Raw genomic sequence first — 18,198 nt, forward strand, 5'->3', positions numbered from 1 at the left:
CTACCACAAATTTAAGGCATTTTTTTTAACTGCTCTCCTGGAAATTTCCACCTTCAACCTTTATTCTGCCTGGTGATTTTTATTTTTCGTTTCAGAGTTTCCTTGGTTTTTTCTTTTTTACAGTATCCTTATAACAAACTTGTCTGTCTACCTACTGCATAGCAAAGTATATGGTGTTGTATAGCAAAGTATATGGTGTTAAGTATGACAATTTGTTTAACAATGCAACTATTGTATTTTCTTGTATGTCTCTTTATAGTAAACTTGTATGATGTCTTCAGCTTGTCCACTCATAAGTGCATATTGTTATTTCTCCCATGCTTCTTAAATGTTGCGTTCAGTATCCTCAGTGCTTGGTTTTAGCTGAATGCTAGTAGAGTATTGCTTCTCTTCCATGGTTTCTTTTTACAGCAACATTCATATCAAAATCTGTTTTAGCCATCCATTCAAGTCTAAAGCACTGATGGAGTGATGAAGATACAGGATACAGAAGTGAAGAGAGCATAAAGTAAAATGAAGCATGGTAAAGCACCAGGTCCATCAGAGTTCCAAATTGAAATGATCAAATTATTAGGTACAGAGGGGGGGGGGAAATGGATGCTGGATTTATTAAAAGCCATATGGGAAGAGGAAGAAATGCCAAGGGACTGGAAGGAAAGTCTAATGGTATATATATACAAGCAGAAGGGAGATGTCATGGATTGTGGTAACTACAGAGGAATTAAACTAACAGAGCATGGATTGAAAGGTTTAGAGAGGATACTGGATGGGAGATTAAGAGAAATTGTAAAGATCGGGAAACAGCAGTATGGATTCATGAGAGGAAGAGGGACGGCGGATGCCATCTTCATAGTAAGACAGCTACAGGAAAAGAGGCTAGAGAGAAACCAGGAGCTTTATTGTGCATGTATAGACCTGGAGAAAGCATATGATAGGATCCCAAGAGAAGTGATGCTTTGGTGTTTGAGGAAGAGGAAAGCCCCAGAAAAGTTGGTTAGGGTGGTCGAGATGATATATCAGAGGACGAGCACAAAGTAATAACAGCAGTTGGGGAAACAAAAAACTTTGAAGTTGGTGTTGGATTATGCCAGGGGTCAGCATTAAGCCCATTTTTGTTTGTGCTGGTCATAGATGTGTTGAGTGAAGAGATCAGGAATGAAGTGCTTGGGAGTTGTTGTATGCTGATCATCTGGTGATTACTGCTGAAGAAGAGGAGGACCTACAGAGAAGGGTTGGAGAGTGGCAGGAGTCTTTAGAAAAGGGTGGCTTAAGGGTGAATGTGAATAAAACAGAGGATTTAGTGAGCAGTAGGGAAGATAGAGACAGAATAGTAATACAAGAAAGAAGAGGCTTGATTATAAAACAGGTGGAAAAGTTTAAATACTTAGGATCTACTTTCAGCCAAGAGGGAGGATGTGAGGCTGAAGTGGGCAGTAGGATAAAAGCGGCGTGGGGGAAGTGGAGAGTCATAGCTGTAGTTGCATGTGATAAGAAAATGCCAATCAAGCTAAAAGTCAAGATCTACAGCACAGTGATAAGACCAGTGTTAATGTATGGGTCAGAAACATGGGCTCTAAGAAGAAAAGAGGAAGTAAAGCTTGAGAGAACAGAGATGACAATCCTGAGGTGGATTATGGGAATATTGCTGCTTGAGAGATTGGAAAATTATGAAATAAGAAGAGCAGGCTTAGTAAAGATAACAGAGGTGATAAGAGTCACGATTGAGATGGTATGGGCATGTATTAAGGATGGCTGACGAGGAGGGAGTGAAGAGGGCTTGGAAGAACCTATTAGAGGAAGAAGATTGAGAGGGAGACAGAGAATTACATGGCAGGATAAAGTGAAGGAAGATATGGAGAGAAGAGGTTTGGTGGAGGATGATGCCTTTGATAGAGGGCAGTGGAGAAGGCGCATGAGGCAACTGACCCCTTAACGTAGGGATAATGGTGGGAAAGGAGAAGATTCAAATCTAAAGCACTGCCAATAGAATAACACACATCTGACTATAGCACTTCTGCCATTGCATGTTGTAACCTTTCCAAAAACTCAGATATTCTTGTGTACTTCCAGTTGTGGTGCATATACTGACAAAATAAACATTCTGCTTTTTAGAATATTCTGATCTTTATCATAATTTTAAATATTCTTACCAATTCTGCTGAAGCTACCATTTTGTACTATTATGTCTACTCCATTCTGTCTCACCTCACTTTCACTTCAGAATCTTGTTTATTTGGGATGAATCTTACTTACATTTAAAGATAGCTGATATCTTTCTGCCGGTTGGGCATGATCATCATTCAAAAAAGAAGAGTACTTGGCTGACTCAGACAGACCGTCTGGTTCACCTGTTATCCACCAGGTGGGTCTTAAATGGTTAAGTTTTTGTCAGAATTCTTCTTGCCGTTAAAGTGATTGATGCTGCAATGCATTCGAGATTTTTGCTGTTACACTCTTTCATGGTATTATGACCTTTTATTTTTTTTGTTCTGTTGGATAGGATGTCTTCATAGAGCAAGGAACAAGCCAGGTACCTTCCTTCTGGTTTCATCACCTATTCCTTTTTTCTTTCCCAACCCTCCTCCTTCCCCACCTCTTTCCTCTCCTCCATCAGTTCTGCTTCCTGATACCCTTATTGTAGCTCCGTCTTCTGCTCCCCCTTCAGTTTAAGAAAGGAGATGTTAGTCTGACTTTGGATTCAATTAAAGGTTTAACTAAAATTTTGTTGGATAAAGAAGCCAGTTCCACCCACGGTGTGCGCTGTTTTTCATGTTCTTCCCCAAGAGAAAAGGTGTCGGTGGCCTTACCCATTACAGTAGTAGCACGAGCTCAAGACTGCTCTTTACAGTAGCCATCTGCTACCATGGAACTAGGTCATGTCTCTGGGTGAGGTTCTGTGCCCTTCAACACGTTCTGTCACTGATGACCAGCCATATTTCTCAGTCCCCAAAGGATGTAAGTTTAGTTAGAATCTAGTAATGTAGGTTCATGCTTTTTCTGGTATGAATTCTGCTACTCAATGTTATTCAGTTGCTGGGTCCATTCCTTCTGTTTCAGCCTTGCAGTCTCTAACTATATGTTCTTTTCTTACTCTATTTCCTTCCCACTCATTTTCTCTTTTCCCTTGTGGTCTTCATCTTCTCTCTGTCTTGTCTGTGTTTATTGATGTTAGTGACCCTTCTTCTGCCACCCCAGACATGTTTTTTGTGGTGCCTACTGTCTCCTCAGAAGGCACCTTCTTAGAAACTAAGCCATACACTGTGTGGAAGTATATTTGGAACATAATTTGTTGACATGGCAGTATGATGTCTTACAAGGTATGTTGGGCCTCATTGGCTTGTTATTCCCCTTTCCCTCCCAGGCCTTCTACTACTATACCTGTTGGTGTGATGTCATTGCTTTCTCGACAACCTTAGGTGTTATGCAGCAAGAGTGGTCCCTCCTGTAGCCTCTTCTTTCGCTTTGCATGATGAGTCAACTTCTGCTACCCTGGCCCCTTTGTTGACTCTTGCTGAGGGGGAGTTTTCATGTGGAAGGGTAGTCTTGAGTTTTGAGGCCGCTTGTAGAAAGGTGGTTCTCTGTACCCTCATCTGGTTGAGAATTTTGAGAGGGTAGAGACTGTCTTTTGCTTTTTTCCAGTGCTTTGTCTCTAGTTAAGATGACAAAAAGGTTGAAGCTTTCTCCCTTGGTGAAGGTGTGCTTTGAAGAAATTTTGTGTGTTCTAGCACATTAGGTCTTTTTTGGATTACTTACCAACTGTTACAATAGAACCCATACAGCCTCCCCATATCTTAAGAGGGTTGTCAAGAAGAATTCTGACAAGAACTAAAACACTGAAAACCAACCCAGTGGAGAACACTGAAAACCAACCTAGTGGGGGACAGGTGGACGAGACAGTCCATCTGGGTCAACCAAGCATTATTGTTCTTTTTTTAATGCCAATTGCACCTGATTGATACGAAGCTGTAAGCTATCATTAATAGTATGTAAGTATTCAAATAATAAATTTTATTATGAAAATATATATGTATTTTGTCCCTCAACCATCTTCATACCTGCTCCTTTGTATCTAACCCCTTTTATGCAACATCATCAGTTCTTCTTCTAACTATAGTATCCTCACCTTCTGCTTACTCATTCCAACCACTGGAATTAAATTTATTGTTCAGTACAGTATCAGCCTTCATCGCATTTGCCTCTTTGTATTTTAGTCTTTGTTATTTATTCAGATTTCTTTAAAGGTCATGACTTTCTTTTTTGGTCTCTTTTCCACACATGCACCAGAGGTGTAAATTAATGTAAAATGCTGTAAACCATACAACTTTTAAACCTTTATTCTTTGCTATTTCATTCATGAAATTATTCCGAAATTATTTCTTATATCAAGTTTTACATAACATAAAATAGTTACCTTATTGGAAAAAAATGACACAAATACAGTACAGTACTTGAAATAATGGTAACCTTTTGGAAAAAAAAAAAGCCTAATTATATATACTTACATTAATCAGGAACAGAAAAATTAAACCTAAATGTTTTTCCACTCTCACTATTAAAATCTAAAGGACTTGATGCATACTTAGCAGTTTCTTTTAAAATACTGTTTTGGTTTTCATTGGAACTAATCACATCTGTCTCTGAACTCTCAACTTTATTTGTTGTGTCATTGTCTGATTTTACTTTCTGTCTTAAACATTTTGATTTCTTAGGAGCATCAGATGTTTTCAGAGATGGTGGTGCTGAAAAAAATCAAACATATACTATACAGTACAGTACTTCCTTATCAGATTACCTTTAGTGATACAGTCATTAAAAAATAAAGCTACAGATCAATTTATACTCTTCACCTTCTTGACAGATGAGCAACAATTTTACAAATATGTCAATAAAATTCAAAAGTAAACAAAAAAAAAAACAGATTATTTAGATATGAATCCCAAGGCTTACCCATTTTGAGTTTCTTCTCTTCATCGGCCATTTTCTTGCGATAGTCTCCAAATAATGACCTCATCAGCTGTCGCTTCTTGATTAATGGTGCTTTCGTTCCAGAGAGAGTTTTGTAGGACTTAAGGAGATCTTCAGCTGTAAAATTATTAATATATAAATAAACAATCTTATCTAACAGGAATCTATAACTTTTCAGTAATTACCACCATTTGTGTTTTTTAAATTTGTAGCTATATCCCTAACCATAATTTTCTTTTGCTATTTTGTACATGTAAACATTTAGATATACTTGTACTATAAATCAGTCATTTGATATACCTTATGTAACATTTTAAAACAACACTTCCATTATAGGTACAGTGTAGTTGGTTTGTACTGGAAGTCAACTTTGTCGAATAATTCTATTTTCTAAACAAACACCATGCTGAAAGTTCCTGGGACTAATATAAGCATCAGAACCAGTGTTTCTCAAGGGAAACAGGGATTTGGGCTCTTGAAACAAAAACCACAAGTGTTAAGGTAACCATAAATAATAAAGGGGAATTCTGTCATTCAGATGATCTTATCCTCAGGTTTAATAAGGGAATGCAACTGAAAGACTTACAGTACCAAAGTGCAGCATACAGAAAATTTAAAGTTTCTCTCTGAACCCCACAGGAAGGTTGAGGAACCTATAATTGTATACTGTGTAGGAAAAGTAGAAGTTTCTCCACATACAGGTTTGACTTTCCAAAGAAATGTAGAGCCCACTGGTTGAATAGGGTTACTGGAATACTTGCTACAGTCTGTTACAAGAGCAGAATATTTAAAACTAATTAATGAACAAAGAAGTTGCCAACTCATCTCAACACATAGTAAAGAAGGGAGACCAACTTCAGCAAAAGATGCCAATGAAAAATTTAGTGAGAGCTCACCTGTAGGCTAACAAGGATATACAGTATATACACTGAAACCAACAAATTCAAGGGTTTAGGGCTTCAAGAAAAACCACTTCAAGTCCACTGAAGGGATAAAAACAGTTCACTCAGCCGAAGACTCAAGCAAGAGCTGGAGTATTACGCATTTATGAAAGTGAAGAAAAAGTGGTACAATAAAAACTTCAATTTACCGTGACTAAAAAGACAGCAGATCTGCATGGCTTGGAGGTTGCCTACATATTAGACTGGCTCCCACTTCAAGCATAATGGTTCGGCAGTTCCAGAAAGGAACTGTACTCGGCTTTCAAGAATCTGTTGCTGGAACATTTCCTGTACTACAGTGCTCCCCCATTTTGACGCGGGGATAGGTTCCAGAACCTACTGCAGAAATGCAAAAATCCCCCCTAAAAATGCTTATAACTGCCAAATTCCTTATACCCCTTAAACTAAAATGCTTATAACTGCCTATCTTAACATTTCACTGCTTAATTTGACAGTTCAAACAAAAATATACAATAAATTATCATAGTAAAACAATTTAATATCATTCAAACAAAAATATACCCCAAACCATCATCCCAAAACACCCAAAGTAACCTTACATCACAGTACTTTCCTAATACTGTTATTCTAAAGTGGGCTATATACACCCCTAAAAGACTTATAACTACCTATTTTAACAGTTCATTGCTAAAACTGACAGTTCATATAAAAAAATATCTCAAACTATCAACCTAGAACACCCTAAGATCATTCCAAAGTGATGTTGCAAAATTAAATATACCAGCTACAACTGTTACTCTTAAGTATCCCCTTTCATTCAGACACACACATTTTCTTTGGCCTAAGTAATTTTGCGCATCGTTCTGTGCATACTTTAATCACTGGATGTACAGTTTGTGTATACTGATATTTTCCTGTGTTGTAAGATGATTTTGAAATGATATTTACTGTACACGTACATATTTTAGGATAGTATTAGTACTGTATAGAGCATCTAAAATACATGGATAGTTTAGAACCACGGGACATGTACCTCCAAACAGAATGCTAGGTTTGTTACATCATGTTAGTACTTTCGTAATTACATACAAATGCATTTATGATAAAAAAATTGATTTACTACGGTAAGTTTTGGTTTACGTCATTTTGTGGTAGTCCTTACCATCTCCCATAAATTTATTAAAAAATTCTTGTGCCTTCATTCTCTCTCTCTCTCTCAGTGTACATGTATTGAGAAAACACAGCAAAATATCTATAACATGTTATTTCACTTACAGAATCTATTTATGCTGTATTGCTCTAATCACCATAAAAATATTTAAAATCCGAATTTCATTCATAGGCTCCAGTAGCAACTTTTCTGCGACGACGTAATCTCTTCTCTCTCTCTATTGTATATCAGTACTGTACTGTACGTATTCTTTAATGAAAATAATATCAATTACTGTACCATAAGCATTAAAAAAAATGAAAATAAACAAATCCAGCAATTCATGACAGATCGACGGCGGTAGCATTGCCATATTTTTTGCTTTATCTGATTTATTGTACCGTATTTCATTACAAGTTTAGTTAACTATAATCGTCACACATATTATAACAGTACACTAGAGAATATTTGATCACTGTTGATATTTCATCTCTATGCATGTAAAAATATTTAAAATCCGAATTTCATATGTAGGCAACTCTCAACATTCTCATTCCAGCCATAGTTTAAGTGCCTTTAGTTCTCGTCCCAAGCAAGTTACTGTGCTTCAGTGTATGTATATACACTCCAGTTTCTCTCTCTCTCTCAAACATTATACATATTACTTTAATGGGAAAAAACAGCAAAATATCAATGAAATGTTATTTCACTTAAAGAGTCCATTTATACTGTGCTTAGACTTCAATGTAAAAACCACACTTTCTCTCTCTCTCAGTATACATATATTTTAATAAAAAAATACAGTAATTAGTGAATACATAGTGTTGCTCTATGTAAAAAAGCGAATTAGTGATCATTTTAGAGATACAGCTCAAAGAAAAATCTGCAAATTAGTGAAAATTCTCCCACGGACAAGTGAATGATGTTCCACAAAAATCCACGACAAAGTAAACTGCGGAAATGTGAAACACGTAAAACTGGGGAGCATTGTAAATTTGCTGCAAGGAAAATGGCTGACAGACTTCTTGATGCATGCAAAGAAGAATTACTAAGACTGAATTCCACTATCCCAGCCAAGCCACATGTCTGAAAAGCACAGAATCCAAGACCTTTGGAATCCAGGCTATTCCTAAAGAGCAGGGCGTGTCCCTAGTTTGTGATGCTCCTGGCTGGTGGCCCACAGAGGCAGCCAGGTGGTGCCTCACTGTTGCAATCATTAGGCTCAGAAAACCTTCAGATGGAACAACCATTCCAAAGCAGAGCCTTGGTTTCCTTGGTTAGTATGGTGTCTTCCTGCAACAAACTTTTGGCTGCACTCATTAACCAGCTTGTCTTACACGGAAAGCTATCACAGCCAGACAGCATCCATGACCTTGTGTCCTAATGGAAAGAGAAAAATGCTACTATTGCCCTAGTTTCAGCTACCTGATAACAAAAAAGTTTGTGTAGCTTGATGCAACTCCATGACTGTGCTGGAAAAGGTGTAATTTTTATGCCTTTCATTTTAGAGGTAATAATGCACTGAAAACACTGCCTCCATTCTGAGTGGAGACTGCTGGGAGAAAAATGTTCCAAATGGTTGAGTTTAAGGATGTAACATCACACAATTTGCCTTAATAACTTCTATGCAATCACCCAAACACAGAGATCTCAGTACTTGGAATTCTTTGAGACTACTGTGTTAAAGACAAGTTGAAAGACTGCGTTGGCTTTATCAGTTTCTTATTTTGGCTTGGTAGTCTGGTTCAACTACTTAATAATACCAGTTGCTGAGGTATTCTCCCTTGACACAATATCTTAAAGGATATATATGCATTATATTTTTCTAAAATATAAAAATACTCCAGTTTTTTCTCCTACAAATCCATTACTTTACAATAACCTAACCTGCAGTAGCAGTTATCTTGAAACATGTCCCCGAAGAGGCAACCAACTTTCCACTTTTCACAGTATGCATGCAGGTTTCTTGGCACATGTGTCTTTAGAACTGGTAATTATCTGCATATGTATTCTGAATCAGCTGTAATGAGAAGGGTTTGGGTAAAGTGCAATTTTCCATACAGAAAACAGGTTTGTCAGGAAAAAAATGATCACTTCAAACCTATACTTGTTTCACGACAAATCGATTACCATACAATAGCTTTCATAGCTGCTTAGGTGGGATGAATTCAGAAGATCTATACTGTAGAAGCTAGAATATTGTACATGTGTGTGTGTTTGGGGGAGGGGGGGAACCAGTGCTTGTCAGTTGAAGACAAAAGTATCCCACAAGAATTTTGAGACTAGCAGAAGCCTTTTAGCAAGATTTCTGACTATAGTTTGTTTGAATGATGCTTGCCATAAAGGTGAGGTGTATGAGTATGTACCTGAGATGATCTATACAAATGAATAAAGAATGGCTAGTGTTCTCCTCACCTTTCCAGTTTGAGACATTGCTTAGTCTGCAGCCTCTATAGAGCCTAACAAGTATAAATCAAATCCTACATGGAAAACTTGATACAAGTAGAAGGAAACCTCCACATTCAAGATCTTGGTAATACCAGTACAAGTGTTGAAAGTGAACAGAGGTGAAAACATGCCTGACTTCCTGATCCTTGGCCAGCTTGAATTCCTCAGATTCCAGGGTGGAAAAGTATGCAAACAAAATTCCTTGACTTTCTGGGTGAACAGGCAAAACTGTGTGACAAAACAAAGAGTTGCTTACGAAAAGCTGGAAGTTGCCTATATTTTGGCAACAAATCACACCAAATAAAAAAAAACAGTATTATGGCATTTTTTAAGTCTATATGGGTTTATAAGTGTAGCTGGGCAGACACTTCAGGGCCAATGGTAAGTTCCCTAATATGGGGAAAGGGAATATGAAAATAAAAAAAAAAGGGGGGGGGATTTTAAGGTAGCTCATCCATACCCCTTTACTGATCTCTGTACGCAGAGTATAGCCATAACTTTGCTATAGTGATGAGCTGGATACAAAGAATGTACTCGGTGCAAAACCAAAATACTGTATAACCAAAACTAAAAAAACAGTAAAATCAAGCATAAAATTATAAATTAATCCAAAATTCAGGTTATCACAAAAGTGAACACATATCTTCAAAAATGCTGACCAGACTAACATTTGCTAACCAGTCAGTGCTAGACAGAAAATTTTACAACTTACCGAAAGACCAAAACATACAAGGACTGTGAAAAACATACCTGAACTTAATGTATAATGGGGTCACTTTCTCTACAATTAAAATGCAATAATGGGAGTGTGTGTATAAAGGGCCATAGCTGTAATTCCTTTGTATAAAAAAGCCACTGTAATCCACTTTTGATTCACAGATAAGTGCACTAAACATAATCATAACAGAAAAGAAATAACGATGAAAGACACACACTAAGGGAAGTCAACAGCAGCAACACCTATTGAAATGCTTCTCCATTACTTGGCATTAGCACTTTATACGAGAAAGATGCACAAAAGAAACAAGCTCCTCCCTAGTTGAGACCCTGGTATCCTCTCACATACATGTACAATATGACAATCCTTTTATTTTCAGGGGAAATAATGAATTTAACCCTTCAGGGACTGGCAAACTTTAAGGTTCGCCAATTTAAGAAAAAACACATCAATGGAAAGAGCAAAATATGCAAATGCATGTGTAAGGAAAAAAATTCGAACAATTTTTCCCTACCTTCCACGGGAAGTTGAAAGTGACTACAGTATTTACAACCCTGTGTGGGGCCTCTTTTACAAGACACTTATAATAATATGCTAATTTTGCCAAGTTATACATGTTTTTCTAATAATTTATTGTACAGTATTTTATAAAATTATGATTACAGCTCACACAATATCATAACAGGTAAGAACTAAAATCAGTAAAAATTCTGAGTATATATATATGATGTAAAATATTTACGAGATTTACTGAGGTGGGGAGATGCAGTAAGTTTTTGTGAGGTATACAATTATAGCTGACACACTATCATAAAAGATAAGAACTAAAACCAACAGCAATCCTTGGGTATATTTACGAGCAAATGAATAAAAAGACATCATGGGATAGAGAGGGGTAATACATTCCCCCATCAAGTCTCAAGGCATACTAATCCCCCTCTGTCCTGTGCTGAGCTACTACTGTACAGTTGCCATAAGTCATTTAAGGACCATTGAAGTGCTATGAACATCTTTCCCGGCGTGCAATATTAATACTGTACAGTAATCATATGAGTTAGCCCATCCATCACTCAAAACCTGCTATAGATCATCATATGATGATGCCCGTCCATTAAGGATTAAACATCTAAAGATCACAAATGAGGGCTACTCAGAAGTACAGGGTTTGTTGTGAAACAAAATGTTTACATACAGTATATTTATTTTCCACAAATTCTTATAATAAACATATATTGTATATAAACCCAAAGATCAAGACACTTTCTCTGTTTATACAGACAAAATGTATTCCAAAAAGTTAGATTGAGATAAATAATTCATACAGACGGCAAAATTTAACAAATGAATCATTACACTATAAATCTGGTAGAGTATTTAGTGTATATGGCCAAAATGCTTGGGTAATAAAAAAAATCATTGTATACAAGCAGTCCCCGGTTTACGATGTTCCAAGGTTACGACGCTTTTTAAATATATTCATTAGAAATTATTTCCCAGTTTACGACGCATGTTCTGGGGTTACAATGTGTCGTACACCGATCCGACGGAAGAAATATGGCTCCAAAACGGCAGAATAATCAAAATTTGGAGGTTTTTTGATGAAAAATCCAATAAAAATGCAGTTTACATCGTTTTCAATACACCCAAAGCATTAAAAGTAAGGTGTTCTTAGGATTTTTGACGATTTTTCGGTTTACGACGCGGCGGAAAAATGGAACCCCCGTCTAAACCGGGGACTGCCTGTATTTATGCCAGAATATATTAGAGCCTGTTCCAAGGATATGGGACAAATGAGCAGAAATCTATGAAGAATGGGTCCCCTACTGATGAGCCTGAAAATTTTAACCTCTCATAAACGTAATTTTTCAGTTACAGGTACTTTTGAATGGAAATCTACATTTATATTAATTTTATCATAATCACTGTTACTCCTCACTTGAGACATAAGAAAAACTGGCATTTTCTTTTACACTCATATCACAGGCTCTCTCTCTCTCTCTCTCTCTCTCTCTCTCTCTCTCTCTCTCTCTCTCTCTCTCTCTCTCTCTCTCTCTCTCTCTCTCTCTCTCACTTGTTAATAAACTGAATTTTCTTGAATACCCTTGAATTAAAATCTACAGTGTTCCTTTTTATTTATTTTGTCATTATTAAGAACTTCACTAGGAGATAACCAAGGTAACAAAGTGTTATATCTTATGATTATAGCATGAGCCAGTTGGCCATAGAGGTTTGCAAGGACCTGAATCTTTCAAAGATGTGTGCAAGCCACCCACCCCTGGACTGGATCTTTGAGGGGTTACTAATTTATACATCATACATATAAATAAGTTAATTACCTTCCTTGGGGTTTGATTTCTTTTTCTCCATAGTAGCTTCCAACTGCTGCAAACACCATCGCAGTTCCAATGGGAACCTTTCAAGGGCATCGTCTGGATTTTCATCTACTTTTTCAGAGTTGACAGATGGATTAGACTTACTTGGATCCTTTTCTTTTGAGACATTACTGGTGAAGGTCTTCGGCTTTGGAACAGGCCCTTTCTTACCCTGTAAAATAAGTCTTTACATATTTACCTCATACAAAAAATTTAGAAAATTTTGTTGAATTAAAAATAAACATTTAAAACTATTTTAGTTCCATTCATCATACAAATCTATTGTATAAATGCCTCACAGGCCTTGGACAGAGAAAGTGTGCCACTCTACATTGACAAAACAAATTGTGGTGGTTAATTGAGGGATCAACTACATACCAGAAATCGAAAAGCTAGTAGCATCACTCACTGCAGTTCCCATTTTTCTATTCTTATATGGTTTACAATTGCACTTTATGTCAGGTCAGGGGAGGGCGCCAGTCAGGCAGGACCAGGTTAGGAAGCATCCATATTCCCATGGAACAACTTTATGCTTTATACAGTAATTAGATTTGTGACTTTCACAAACCATGTTTCTGACAGATTATCATGTGAGTCATACATTTTTGACATACTAAATCATTTTACATCTGTAGGCGTATTTGTTATAAAAAAAAAAAAAAAAAAAAATCACCTGGACTTCAATTGTAGTCACCCCATAATTGTTAGCTATAGGGGTAGGGGGAAAAAAATAAGTGCTTACACCACCACTATGACATTTTTATGATAAAACAGGTTTTGATGTAGGAAAAACCCATTTTTGGTAGTCGCTGTTGAGTCCTCAAGGAGCTACCTTCCATGGTCTACCAGAGCTCCTTGGTGACCAAAATAATATCAAAGAATTCTCTTCTAGTTTGTCTTTTGGCCAGGTATTGTGTCGTAATGATTAACGTTATAACACGCGATGAAGTATATAATGAACTCAAAGATAAGAGGGCACTTTCCCTTATCTTCGGCGAAGCTGAACCCAGTTTTTCCAACGTCAAAAGAACCTGCAAGAAAGAGAAGTGACTATTGCGCATGCGCATCCGCCCTCTTGTTTACAACCGGGCCTTTAAAAGACCTAGGAGCCATTACTCTCTGTTGGTCAATGCAGGTTGATCCCTTGCCCAAATCCCATGCCTTTTCGTCAGGGAAGTGGGAGGGTTTTGAGGACTCAACAGGGACTACCAAAAATAGGAAGAACCCTGATAGTCGGTGACATTAAGGCAAATACAAGCACTGGGTTTGTCTTACTGTCATGGCCTCACTCCTCCCCTTGCTAGAGGAAGGAGCGGGGTTACTTCTATGATTCTGAAAGGAAATAGAACAGAAGCTCTAGTTGAGTGCTTACCTGCATCGACTGCCAGATCCAGCATGTAACAGCACGTCTGCTCCCTGCCCGTAGGAAGAGAGCCAAGATGAGGAGAAGGAAGAAAGGCCAGTCACTCCACATTCATTTTCCCAATCACAACCATCCATCTTAGGCGAGATGCAACCTGTCCTGTTAGAGGAGACGGGTAAACTACACAACTTGTTGAGCAGCTACCCCAGGACCCAAGGAAAAAGTGTCCAAGGACTTGTGGGCAACATACCGAAGGTAGAAGGAAGTGAAGGTATCCCGAAGGAGAAGGAAATGAAGGTGGTCTGTTAGGACCACAACCCCGCCTTCAAAACCTGTGGGAGTGACAGGTTCTTATGGAATGCGAGGGACGGAACAATGCTGCGGACTTTGTGAGTTCTAGGACAGTGTCGTCTTCTCCAGCAGCAGAATACGCTCTCCTTATGGTCTCACAAAGCCAGAATGAGATCATGTTCATGGACACTTCTTTCTTGGTTGGGCCAGCACTAACGAAGAGTTGTCGACACTCAGGCCAGAGATGGCGAGTCCTCTTCAGGTATCGCCGCAGCACTCTAACAGGACACAGTAGCATCTCCTCTGGGTCATTACCAACAAAGTTCTCTAGAGAGGGGATCGTGAAGGACTCAAACCGAGTATCCGGGACCGATGGGTTCTGAGTCTTCGCTACGAAGTCTGGGGCAAAATCTAGCACAAATGATCCCCATCCCCTCGAGTGTTTAACACCAAAGGAAAGCCCATGAATTTCGCCAACTCGCTTCGCTGATGACAGGGCAAGCAAGAAGACGATCTTGAGGGTAAGATCCCAGTCTGATGACTCTCATAAAGACTCGTACGGTGCACGAGTCAGGCTCCTTAGAACAAGAGTCACATCCCACGCAGGGGCCCTGAGGTCCCTGGGTGGGCAAGACCTCTTGAAGCTTCTCATCAGCAGAGATATCTCGAAGGATGACGAGATATCTACCCCTTTCAGCTGCAAGATAGCCTTTTACAGCTGAAATGGAGAGAAACTTCTCTTGGGGAAGAAAGACGAGGAAGTCCACGACCTGCTGAACAGTAACTCCAATCGGAGAGATACCCTGTCAACAACACCAACCACAGAAGACGGACCACTTTCCCTGGTATATTGCGGCAGAGGATTGTCTGAGGTATCCAGCCATCTCCGTTGCTGCTTGACACGAAAGGTCTCTCGCTCGCAGGAGATGGTGGATAACCTCCAACTGTGGAGACACAGGGACTGCACTGCCAGGTGATACTGCTCGACATGGGGTTGACACAGCAGGTTGGGGCAGGGGGGATCTCTCTTGGCTCCTCGGAAAGGAGAGCTAGCAGGTCGGGATACCAAACAGCCTGTGGCCATTTTGGTGCCACCAGAATCACTCTGAGATTTACAGTGATCATCACTTGGTTGATCACTCTACGAATCAGACAGAACGGAGGAAAGGCGTAGACGTCGAGATTGTCCCACTGGTGCTGGAATGTGTCCTCTGCAGCAGCCCATAGGTCCAGCACAACTAAGCAGAAGACCTGAAGTTTTCTGTTGTGCTGGGTGGCGAACAGATCGATGACTGGACAACCCCAAGGTCGAACAACCTTTCCACGACTTCAGGGTGAAGGGGCCACTTTGTTCCGATCACCTGATTCTGGTGGCTAAGCTTGTCTGCCACTACATTCCTTCTGCCTGTAATTTACCTGGCTGACAGCTCTACCGAGTGAGCCAGCGGCCACTCTTGCACCTGCATTGTCAACTGGTGAAGCAGGAGGGATACATACTAGGCCCCCCCGCTTGCTGACATATGCCACTACCATGGTATTGTCGCTCATCAGTACCACGGAGTGTCCCATCACTTGATCCTGGAACTCTTGGAGAGCCAGGAAGGCTGCCTTGAGCTCCAGGATGTTGATGTGAAGGTGCTTGTCGTCTTGGTGCCACACTCCTGAAATCAGCAACTCCTCCAGGTGTGTGCCCCACCCCTCAGTCAATGCGCCTCAGAACAGGAGCATGTCCTGGGGGGGGGGGAATATGCAAACATACTCCTATTAAGAGGTCCCTGTCATCCATCCATCAGTCTAGGGGGGGGAGACAGCCTTCTTCTTCTTTGGCCGGTGAGCCTCAGAAGAAGAAGAAGAGGTAGCAGATGACGAGGACGACGAAGACGAAGACAATGAAGACAACGACACCTTCCGAGACCTCTCCTCTTCTTCGACTTCTTCAGGATGTTGGTCAGGTCTCCCATCCAGGAGGGAGCAGCAGAAGATGCAGGAGCAGCCAGGGGGGGGGCCAGGGAAGCAGGAGCAACCCGGGCAGCGGAGACGCCTCAATCGGGCCAGAAACAACCGGAGCAGGCAGAGTAGCACAGGAGCCAGGTAAGCCAGGAGCTGGAACATGGTAGTCAGCACAGGTGGAGCAGGAGCAGGAGCCAGGCTGGGCTGAGTCAGGAAGGCCAGGGGCCGGGACTGGAGTGGGGAATGGGCTTAGGTCGGAAACAGCAGGAGCAGACACCGTGATGTAAGGCACCAACAATGTAACCATACTGGAGGGGTCAGGAACCCAGGTGGCAGCGGCATGGCATGGAGAGAGGCAGGCGCAGCTGATACTTGGGTACCCAGGTGCGAGGTGACAGTCACTGGTATTCTGGCGAAAGACGTCATGGTGACTGTTGGCGTGGTGGAAGTGGCTGTGGCGTGGGTAGTCATAGGAGCGCCAGACAGATAGGAGGTCAGGCCCTCCAACTACGGAACGCCAGGTAGACCCAGGTGAAGCCAGGCAGAGGGGGGATCTGGAATCTGGCCACAGAGAGAAGCCTCCACCGCCAAACCTGAAGGCAAAGTCGGGTCATAGGAGGAAGCCTCTGCTTGCTCCGGGGGAAAAAATTATCCCCCCCAAGCGAGGAGAGGCCCCAGAGAGGATGTTCTGATCGTCCACTCCCCCAAAGCCTTCCACACCCGATGAAGTGAATGAAGATGAGGGGGAGTCCTCACCTGAGGGAGAGGCAGCAAGAAGGGGAAGCTTGCCGGGAGGGAGAAATGATCACGACGGGTCAGCCACTAAGGGAGTCATCAGGGGCATATAACCTGAGATGACACCTTGGTGTGCTTCCTTCAGTACAGTCTCCTCCCCTCAAACTTCACCCATTGCTTGGCAGACCAGGAACAACACTCCGAACAAGGTGAATTATGAGAACACATGTCCCCTGCCAGTCGAGCAAAGGGCATGTGAGTTCACATCAACATGTGAACGAAGGCCATTGCACTTCTACACTCTACCCCAGGGCATACACGCTGGGGGAAGGAGGGCTTGCGAGGTTTCTCCAAATTCATTGCAGAAAAGAACAAGAAAGATCCCACCAGGAAAACTGCTCAACAGCAGTCTGGGCAGAGAGCGAGACACACCTCTGCAGCACATGACAGCCAAAAGCAAATTGGAGTGTTTACATCCAGGCAGGCGGTACTCCTGCCTCCCGGACGGTGGTTAACTGCCTCACCACCTTGTTCGAAAGTTCAACGGCTGTTTCCAGCTTCGCTGAAAGTAATTCCAAATGTAAAGGACCGACTGTTTGTATATCGTGTCGGAATAAGAGTGGTTTCCTTTACCGTCAGGGTCGAGCCCCCGCCTAAGTAGCATGTGTACTAGGTTAGATTAGGGTAGTGTATGTTAGGTTAGTATAGTTCCTTTTATAATAGTTTTCCATAGCTAATCCATTTTTGAACATAGCCTATGGCTCCACAATGACTTTCGTATTCGCGGAACCGTTCCATACTGTCCGTGTGGAGTCTTACTTAGAAATACCTATGATAGTGGTTACACGCAAAACTTTATGGGGGAAAAGTTGTCTTGAAAGTAGTTCATGAAACTAGCCTAACTTTTAAGGGGGAAAAGTAGTTTTGTAAAGTTTGTGAAACTATTTAAGGGGAAGAGTGATTTTGAAAATAGTTTATGAATAAATTTAACGTGGAAAAGTGGTCATGTAAATAGTTTCAACTGTCAGATAGGCTTCAGCCGTACCATTCAATTGAAGCTAATGACACTAGCTTAGCCTAGGTTAACCAACCTTTCGTGATGGTGGTGGCATGTTCACAGGTAATTACGTTTAGCCTAAGACGAATTTTTTCGTTAACGACGTAACTTCACGACTTTAATTCAGACTAATGTAATACGTCAATAATTTACGAAATAACGATCGTCGGCACATGCTTTTGTTTACATCGGATGAGATTATTGTAATGCCGTTCAAACACCTCAGTCACTTCTTGAAAAAGTATTG

General features: G+C 40.4%; 1 protein-coding gene across 1 annotated transcript; it reads right to left on the bottom strand.

Moving 5' to 3' along the window:
* Positions 1 to 4,318: 4,318 nt before the first annotated feature.
* LOC136828761 (UPF0488 protein CG14286) lies at positions 4,319 to 18,184 on the bottom strand. The gene is made up of 4 exons (XM_067086980.1): positions 17,986 to 18,184; positions 12,520 to 12,727; positions 4,948 to 5,082; positions 4,319 to 4,739 (listed from the first exon to the last, which is right to left on the bottom strand). The coding sequence occupies exons 1-4, from the start codon at positions 18,004 to 18,006 to the stop codon at positions 4,504 to 4,506; spliced, it is 600 nt and encodes a 199-aa protein (XP_066943081.1). The 5' UTR covers positions 18,007 to 18,184; the 3' UTR covers positions 4,319 to 4,503.
* Positions 18,185 to 18,198: the final 14 nt, after the last annotated feature.

This window comes from Macrobrachium rosenbergii, chromosome 43, assembly GCF_040412425.1.
Source record: "Macrobrachium rosenbergii isolate ZJJX-2024 chromosome 43, ASM4041242v1, whole genome shotgun sequence".
Taxonomy (NCBI): domain Eukaryota; kingdom Metazoa; phylum Arthropoda; class Malacostraca; order Decapoda; family Palaemonidae; genus Macrobrachium; species Macrobrachium rosenbergii.